Source organism: Poecilia reticulata, linkage group LG19 (genome assembly GCF_000633615.1).
Source record: "Poecilia reticulata strain Guanapo linkage group LG19, Guppy_female_1.0+MT, whole genome shotgun sequence".
In the NCBI taxonomy this organism is placed as follows: domain Eukaryota; kingdom Metazoa; phylum Chordata; class Actinopteri; order Cyprinodontiformes; family Poeciliidae; genus Poecilia; species Poecilia reticulata.
The window spans coordinates 24,800,838-24,810,573 of NC_024349.1; the positions used below are offsets into that span (position 1 = coordinate 24,800,838).

Genomic DNA, 9,736 nt, shown 5'->3' on the forward strand with positions numbered 1-9,736 from the left:
CTACAGAAACTTGCCTAACTGTGCTTTCAACTTCTGTAAGTGCTAGGCTAATGTTAGCAGTTGATGATTTAGCTCATTAAATATTTTCGATACAGTTCAAGTTAACTTTGGGTCGACAAAAGTTAAAGCAAAACGTATTCTCCTGATTCACACAAAGAGCATATTCACTTTGAACAGGGTAAATATTAACGACTGGTGTTTCAGCTGCTTTCTGCTCAGCTCCACACAGAACTCTCCTGGGAGGTTGAAGATATATGCATGTATATATATGTCATATGACATAAACAAAGAATCTGAAGGATCCAGGTCACATGATACACAAGAAATTTGAGCTTCTTCTTTTGAATAAGACCAATAAAATATCTATACCTGGAATCGGATCAGAACATYTCTACTTGTTAGATGTCAGTAAATCTGATGAACAGCCCTTCCTGTTCCCACCAGATCAGTTTGATCATTTATTTGATATAAATTGTTAAATACATCATAAACTGCTTTTTATGCATTTGTTCTCAACACATTCATACCCCTGGTAAAGAGTCAGGAGTTTGTTAGACAGAAAATGAGACGAAAATATTCAAACACCTTTTCTATGTATAATTTGATMTTCATCGTGAACAATTCAAATGAAAAGGATGATCTAGGAGTCTGAGGGAGTCCAAGCTTATACATTAAAGTTAATGAAATGTTTTATTTTTCCAACTGATCAACTTTTTAAGATGTTCATATCCATTCAAATGATTAATTAATCGTGTTGTAGAATCATAGTTGACCCAGTGTGTAAGCGCCAGCTTAGCTTTGGGTGAAATCGTCAGATAAAGTCGTCCCAGCTGAAAACTTTTCAAATCATTTTTCTTTCTTACTTTTAAAGTGCTTCAGACCTGTTTCTGCTATATTTCTTCCTCCTCTCCTCTGGATTTCCTGTTTTTCTCAGTTGCCTTGTCTGTTTCCCGCCGTGTTACGGTCCTCCTCGCCCCACTTTCATTTTCTCCCAGCCCTTGAATGTGGTTGCGATGGAACTAATGGCTTGATAATGTCTGAAACCGCGTCGGCAATCACCCCCATTTCAGCGCATCCATTAGACTCGCATCTCCAATGAGCAGATTTTCATTTTCTGCTGCTCTGTCCGACGTCTTTCTGCCTCCCTGAGCGGTTCGTGAGTGAAAGTATAGATGTCCTCTGTTGCACAGAGACGGCGGACCACATTATGTCTCACGCTGTGAAGTTGGCCTAAGACACACATTTTCTGTGGAAACTGGGTCATGACTCAGAAAAACAGCAGACTCCCACAGGTAGCTGGGTCATGGGACACCGGAGGGTCAGTGTGGTTTAGTTTCCACACCAAATCTGTCAGAAAAACGGACGACCTGAGCAGGAAGTAGTGATGAATCAAACAGCTGACAACTTAGTCACGTTTATCGGAGTAATTTATTAATATCCTTTTAGTCTCATCGATCAAAAATCTATCYGARGGGTAATTATTTTACTTAATGAGTTATTCAAAAACAAATAAATCATTTCACTCATGGAAGTTAGAGTACATCAGGTCTATACACCMATGTGAGATGRTTCCATGTTTGGTCCCAAAAAGACGGACTAAGACTTCAGAACTGTTTGACTATTKAATATATTCACAAAAATATAACAGTATTAAAACACCCACACTTYATACAGGACTTTGAGTTTTATATAAGACACAAAGTTTGTAAAACATACTCATTACGAAGACATGCTAAATTTTTGGGGCTCCCACCACAGGACATGCCGCCCTGGGCTACTGCCTAGCATCTGTTTCATCTGGATGTTCGCAGTTCCTCTGCATCACCAAATGAAATGGATTATATTGATAGCTGGTGTTTTCTAGGCTTTATTTCTGCTACTTAGGATAATTTTCCTCTTACAGCTAATGATACATAACATTTAAAATTAGGAGCAGTAAAAAAGAAAAAAAAATTATATAATACGGAAATGTTGATTTGACACTTCATACCAGCTTAAAGGTTGTTTTTGTTTTTTTTTCCAAAAGGTACTTTTAAATTGACAAATGAGCCTCATCAGGAAGAATATTCTAATTTATTAAATATGACTACTGGAAGCAGGGACCAACAAGAATGGATCTATTTTGAGAGCTTCATGTAAAGTAGTAGATGAAGCATAATACTAATAATCAGATAATTTTGACAATCTCAGGAGAATTCATCTTTAAAAATAATAATAGCAATAATAAAAAAACAATTTCTGAAGGTGTGTAAACAGCGCAGCATGTTGAACGTCAGAGTGATTTGGGTTGACATCTCGGGCAGGCGCCTTCCCAAGTGTCCGAATCAACAAGTCACACGCCACCGTCGCCGACCTTTGCCACCAAATAGCCATATTAGCAGTTTCTGATGATGGCTCAGACAGTCAAAACAAAACCCAGATCCTCTCCACCACCAGAGCAGATAAGCTACATACGCCATCAGAGCTGTAGTCAGTCAGTTCAGGTTGGGTGTTTACCGCACGGGGWGCTTATCTGAGCAGATAGATTCAGAGAACTGGACGTGTGCACCGCTCTCCGGGCCAGGCTGCAYGCTGACTCACTGCTGCCTGGTTTCCAGGCATGCTTTTTTTTTTTTTTTTTTTAAATGAATACATATCGGGAGCTCTCAGACATGGTCGGCCTCGTTTCTGTTCAAAATYGCGGATAGTTGGCAGCAGAGGATGCAAATGACTGCGTGTTTCCCACCTCCTGCTGTTATGTGGATATGAACAGCTGAGTGGTTTGAGACGGAATAGAAAACAGAGGAGRAAAATATAGGCTTTAAATTTACTTTCTGAGCCTTTTAGTCCCATTTCTTTCTGTGCTGCATTTTTTTTCCTCTTCAATAATGTGCCAGCTTATTTCACACTTTAAGGATGTTCAGGGCTGTCTTACCCCCTTAAACATTTTACTTTGCATTTTATYATGTTGTAACCACAAACGTCAATGTATTGGGATTTTTATTATTGGGATTTTTCTTTTGACAGCATAAGTTAAAAGCGGAAGGAAAGTTATTCTTGATTTTGTTAAGTTTTTCAAAGATGAAAATCTGAAAAGTGTGGCGTGCTTTTGAATTCATCCCCCTCAAGTCCATACTTAATAGAAGTTACTTTTTTTCCTGCAGTTAGGGCTAAGTCTTCGTTTGAAGCCCTTTTTCTTGAAAAACAAAAGTGATTTTGCTTTAAAGAAGAAAAAAAAATCACCACTTCTTTCTTTCCAAAAGATGTTTCAGACAAGAAAAATTATTTTTGGCAAAAAAATTACAGGACAATATTTTGTACGGTTGACAATAACAGTAATTTCCAAATTTGCCACAGATCAGAGCTGTTCGGTCTCTTGATTTTTTTAAAAATATGTTGCTCTGGTTTCTGGCCAGAATATGTCGCTATACAGTCACCTCCATGTTTCCCTTTATGCATAATTCAGGGAAAGCATACTCACAGGGCTGGGCTAAAATCAAAATATCTTCAACTTTGGAAACAGAACATTTCCAAAAGTAAATAATTGTCTACTTTAACTCACAAACTCAGAAAATGTTCAAATTATTTCTAGAAAATATGCCATATTAATCTCACAATATCTGACTTTTTTTTCTTGCAAATTTTTGACTTTAAGAGCTCAGAAATGTCCAAGTTTTTTGTAGAAAAATCTCAGAATAATCTAAAAATTTCAGATTTTTTTTCTCTTTTTTTGGTGGAAATTTACTTCTTTTTTTCTAAATGCAGTGGCTCTAACTCTATTGCAAGAAACTAGTTGAATTTGTCAAACCATTAAATTGCAAAAAAAAAAAAAAAGAACAACAAACAAACAAAAGAAACTACTTTTTTTAACCTCAGGATTTCATGYCTGAAACTATTTCTAAAGTCAGGGAGTGTAACTTGTGGAAAACCCAGCTTTTGCAGATTCCTGTTATAATCTCATTATTCCTGCAGATATTGGGTCGCATTCCATTAACCGGCAGGTGCCAGTGTGTGCTGCCAGCTTACTGGCGCCGTTCGTCATAAGTGACTGCATGAAGCACGCAGCAGTCAGCASCGGGCTGGYTGTTGTTTAACCCGCTTTCCTGCAGCTGCCTCTCTGAAGCATCTCCTCTGTTCAGCTCAGGTGATTAACTGGGGGAATAAACAGCTGAGATGAAATAATCTGCTGGAGAGAGAAGGTAAACAAGCTGATGGAAACCACTTTTTTCTCTCTCTCTCTCTCTTTTTGCCACGTGCACGCAGTAGGTAAAGCACGCGCTTTTACAAGCAGCGCCACACATTATTGATAAGCGCAGATTCGAGCGCCCTCTATTGGGCTTTYTGTGTTTCTTAACCTCCATTTAGTCACAGCAAGCAGCTGTAAAATCACAGTGGATGAATAAATCAGTGTTTGGTTTTGGAACACACCGTGGCATTTTCATTATTCTGCATCAATTATATTTATATTTCTTCATCAAATGTTCATTTCTTTCTTTTTTTTAATCAGTTTTATAACATAATTTGTTAATCATTTGGGARCRTGAATCTGTTAGTAAGCTAGTGAACTACTGCAGGTTTACGCACATCAGCCGGGCCTCTGACCCATCCATCATTATTATGTCCTGTTTTTTTGCTTTTTKSYTTTTSYTTTYYTTTTTTTTTYTTTTTTTTTTGCGTTCCTGTCCSGTCGTCGTTGGAACTGACAGACTGACGCACCAGTGGGAGTTCTGTCCACTCCCACCCTCCCCTCGTCTCTCCTGCTTCACACACAGCAGCGCGTGTCTACTCACTGAGCCGTGACGCTCACACAGGGGGCGTGGTCCCCAGCTCGCATAAATACCYCACTCCTGACCGCCGTTGAGACAGAACCGCAAACGGAAATCGCCGGTTTCTTTAATTTWTTTTTACGCACAATCCAAGCCATCGGAAATAAACCATGATCAAGAAAATGTCTCCATCCGAGAGCGACTTTGACATCCCCGCTAAGAACTGCTACAGGATGGTGATTTTGGGCTCCACCAAAGTTGGGAAAACGGCCATCGTGTCCCGGTTCCTGAACGGCCGGTTCGAGGAGCAGTACACGCCGACCATCGAGGACTTTCACAGGAAACTGTACAACATCAAAGGGGACGTTTACCAACTGGACATACTGGATACGTCAGGAAATCACCCTTTCCCCGCGATGAGGAGACTCTCCATACTGACAGGTACTTTACTCGCTGGTTTTGTTTTTGCAGCTGTCGTGCGTATTTACGCACGGCTGCTTTTCCCGGTGCATGGCGTTGCGAGTTCATGCAAATGCAAAACGCATCTTCAGCAAATTCAGTGCATTGCAAAAAAAAACAAAACCAACTCATCCTATTTTTTTTCTTTTTTTTCCCCCAACCTAATTTTCTCTCCAGGTGACGTGTTCATTCTCGTCTTCAGCTTGGACAACCGCGAGTCGTTCCAGGAGGTGCAGCGGCTCAAGAAGCAGATCTACGAGACCAAGTCGTGCCTGAAGAACAAGATCAAGGAGAACATCGACGTGCCTCTGGTGATCTGCGGGAACAAGGGCGACCGGGAGTTCCACCGGGAGGTGCAGCAGGAGGAGATCGAGCAGCTGGTGGCCGGCGACGACAAGTGCGCCTACTTCGAGATCTCGGCCAAGCGCAACGAGAACGTGGACAAGATGTTTCAGACGYTGTTTACCCTGGCGAAGCTACCTCACGAGATGAGCCCCGACCTGCACCGGAAGGTGTCCGTGCAGTACTGCGACATGCTGCACAGGAAGTCGCTCAAGCACAAGAAGATGAAGGACATCGGGGAGGCGTACGGCGTGGTGACTCCGTGCGCGCGGAGGCCGAGCGTCCACAGCGACCTCATGTACATTAAGGAAAAGGCCATCGGAGGCGGCCACGGCAAGGACAAAGAGAGGTGCGTGATAAGCTAAAGCTAAAGACCACGAGGCGCAAGCTTGCGCAAACTAACACACAAAAAATATCGTTTAAAAGAAGAAGGAGCCTGGCGCGTGCAGGGCGGCCGGCTGCCGCTCGGACGTAGAACGGAGCTTTGAAGACGCCGCCGATGCCGTTGCTGCTGATGCTGCTGCCGCGCGCAGCACCGTTTCAAAAGGACACTGACCGGACAACCGAGTCTGCTTCTTCTTTTTCTTTTTTTTTCCAAAAGAAAAAAAAACACTGCCAACGAGACGTATGAGAATGTTAGCTTGCCCTRTCAGTCAGAGCCTAATCTGTGACGTGGCTTCATACCTTGTGAGACTCGCGCGCGCCGATGCGCAAGTTGTTGCTTTGTTGACGTTTCGACGTTTCTTTTGGACAGCCGCCAGAGACTCACACGGCTCAGGAGGTGAAATGTTAGCGGAGAGAAGGCTGTTTACATTTTACTGTAGCTTTTTATAAAGGCTAAATACACTTGAATGTTTACTCTGGATCTGGATTATTTTTATTGTTGAATGTATTATTTATTGTTGGTGTTAATTTGTTTTTCTTTTTTGCAATGAAGTCAGAGAAAATTTAAAAATCCAATAAAAAACAACATAAAATAAAAATTTATTCTTTCTCATTTATTAATGTTTTTTTTTTATTCAATTTTCAGACAATGTAACAACAAGAATGAAGATAACTTGTTGAGAATTGAGAATCCTAAACAGAAATGCAACAATGGCCAATTGTTCCAATGGCCTATTGAAGAAAAAGTACACTGAGGAACAAACTAAATATAAGACTGAAACTATCTGAAACTTGGAATTGCAACACATGCATGAGAAAATGAATACCGCTTAAAATCTAAGCTTTAACAAAGGAGGCCTCAGTACTGGGATTATGAGTTGTACACTCAACCTTTGTGGTTAGAAATCTCAAACTGAAAGCAAAGTATCTGAATAACAGGGAGAGCAACAAAAATAGAACGCCCTGTTCTAGAAATACAGCCAATTCTATGTTTCAAGGTACATTTGGCATTTTGAAAGCATTAGGAAGGAAAGACAACAGATCGTCCCCCACCAAATCTTGGCCAGAGGTCTGGATTTGAATGCAAACTCGATGCAGAAACAAAGACTTCTCTCCTGTTACTCCAGCTTCCTGCCACAGTCCACAAACACGACCTGTTAGAGCCGTTAAAAATACACTAAAAACACCCAATTATTAATTGGATTGGTTGTATAGTTGTAAACATTTGTCACTGAAACTCATTGAATACAAACATTTTTCAGAACAAAAGTGTGCCTATACAGCAAAAGGCAATCAACAATGTGATACTAAAGACAATTCTTTTTTCTTTTTATTTACTAGATTACTAGAGTTGACCGCTAAAGTAAAAAAATCAACATTAAAGGGTTAATTTTTATTTTAAGGCATTAGCTTGTTAAATAAACTCTTTGACATGCATTCACCATGTGAAACAATGTTTTACAATCATACATCTGCTGTGTTCCTTAAAAAGGGTAAAAGTTACATTAGAATCTAATAAATTCCGAAATATCATTCAAGTATTGTACTTGATGAAGTACAATATCTCTCAGGAAACAAAACATAATTCCCCCAGCTTTTACTGCGCTTATTATCTTTACTGGATTGATTATATGGCATAGTGATTATTAGCTTTTAAAGTGAGTACTCAGTACTTGCGTGATGTCGTAACTAATTAAGTTTGACGGTAACAAAATTGACAATTTCAAGCATTTTTTGTGATTAACTCCACCTGCTAACAGCTCATGGCTCCAGTGAAATTGCTGTTTTCACAATAAGTTGCTTGAGCTCTTTTCAATAAGAGGAAGTGACATCATTTTTCATGCAGTTTACTTTGCTGTGGCAGGTAATGGCACAGATTTAAAAGGAAAGTACATCAGTGTAGAGTCAACAGAAGATTCTTTGACATAGAAAAATATTTTCAATTCTTTTTATGCAGTATTGTTATTAAACTGGCCACTTGAACATGTTAGAAAAAAATGTGAGACGTTACCGAAAGAAAACTAATAATGGAAAATGATGTCTTGTGGAAACGGTAACCAACCAAGACAACGGGAAGTCACGTTTTTCCAACTCTGTAAATCACATTGAGACATGTTATGAAACCTAAAAATAACAAATGACTAAAATTTGAAGAAATGAAAAACATCTGAATAAATTAGACCAAACATAACGACTGGATGTCGATTGTGTCTCCAGACATAGAACCACTCAGCTGCACAACTCACCAGGAACGTAGTATTTTTCTGAGTAATAGCTCACTCTCAGTCAGGCTGGATGGTGAGTATTTAAGCTTTATTCAGGTCAATCCACAGATTATTACTTTGATTTTTTTTAGACTTTGACTAGGCCATTCTAACGTGAGAAAATCCTAGAACTAAGCCATTGTATGTCAAGTGTTGTTGATTTTCTATTGCAAACTCTAACAGGTTTTCTTTAAGTACTGCCCCGTATTAACCTCCATGTATATTTCCATTTTCTCTGAACAACTTTCCCTCCCTGCCGAAGAAAGATTTCCCCAAAGCATCATGCTGCCACCACCATGTTTTCTCATGAAGAGAGCATGATCAGGGTGCTGTTTCAGGTTCTCTCACTGCTGTACAAGTAGGTCAAAACGTTGAATTATGTTCCTGTCTGACCAGAGCACGTTCTGTTTGCTATGCTTTACGGATTGTTCTGCAAGGCTTTGTATAATAATAATAATAATAAAAAAAATGCCTTGCTGAAGCTCAAGGCCAAGCAGTCATTTTGCTCTTATCTCAGTTTTACGTCTGCATCATTTAATCCCGCCTCAGACACACTCCGGGGTCAACCACGAGACCCGCTGTCCAGTRCTCTTCTTTGCGTGTGACGTTATCAGCAGYGAGCCTGCAGACTCTATCCCTGGGAACGTTACAGAGAAACAAAGAGAGAACATCCTGCGTTGGCCTCTGTCTGTCTGCGTGCGTGTGTATGCGTGTGTGTGTGTGTGTGAGTGAGAGAGAAAGAGAGAGACGGAAAACGTCTGAAAACAGTTAGGGGCTCACAGAAAGCGTCGAGGACCCAGACCGCATTGGACAGTGTGTCCTCCAAACCAACAGAAACGCATGAGAACAGGGAACATAACGTTTGTTTCTCCGGTGATGACATTTACACTTTCCAGCCTGACCCTCGATTAAACTGTGCAAAAACACACCTCACTGTACTTTTACAGACAACGAACCGCTGTAAACATGCCATAATCGTCAAAGAAGGACTGAAAGGGGAATGACAAATTCCTCAATATACACAGAACGTGCCAGGCCAAGAGCAAAACTGATGAGGCAGGAGAAGTTTTAATCAGGAATGTGTCCTAAAACAGTGTGAACTTCGATAATTTGGGGAAATGCGTTCTCCACTCAGCAGTGTGAAACAGGAATGTCGGCGTAATCCTTTGTTGAGTCATCATGCCGAGTCAGGTACCTGATATTGTGACCCTCTGTGTTCTATAATTTGCTCTATTTGGAGTTAAGTTGATTAACCAGTGCTCAAATTTTATGCACTACAGGCCAAAATCGCCAGGTTCAAAGCATTCAGGGGCCATAAGAGAAAACACAATAATTGAAAATACAATTAAATTGAATTCAATTCAATTTAATTGTGAATGTCTTTATCTTTATCCAGTCAGCAATAAACATTCAATGTTCAATGTTGAAATGAATGTGTAGAACGTACAGTTTTAAAAAGAAGACTGTCAAGTACAAGTGCTTCAGCAACCTCTGCCATTATCAAGACAGATTTGCCAAAAGACATTTTGTCTGATTTTAGGG

The 9,736-nt window shown here is 40.2% G+C and overlaps 1 protein-coding gene across 1 annotated transcript; it reads left to right on the forward strand.

Annotated features, from left to right (window-relative positions):
- Positions 1-4,668: 4,668 nt before the first annotated feature.
- On the forward strand, positions 4,669-6,485 carry rasd1 (RAS, dexamethasone-induced 1). The gene is made up of 2 exons (XM_008437965.2): positions 4,669-5,186; positions 5,382-6,485. Exons 1-2 carry the CDS (start codon positions 4,916-4,918, stop codon positions 5,909-5,911), a joined length of 801 nt encoding a protein of 266 aa, XP_008436187.1. The 5' UTR covers positions 4,669-4,915; the 3' UTR covers positions 5,912-6,485.
- Positions 6,486-9,736: the final 3,251 nt, after the last annotated feature.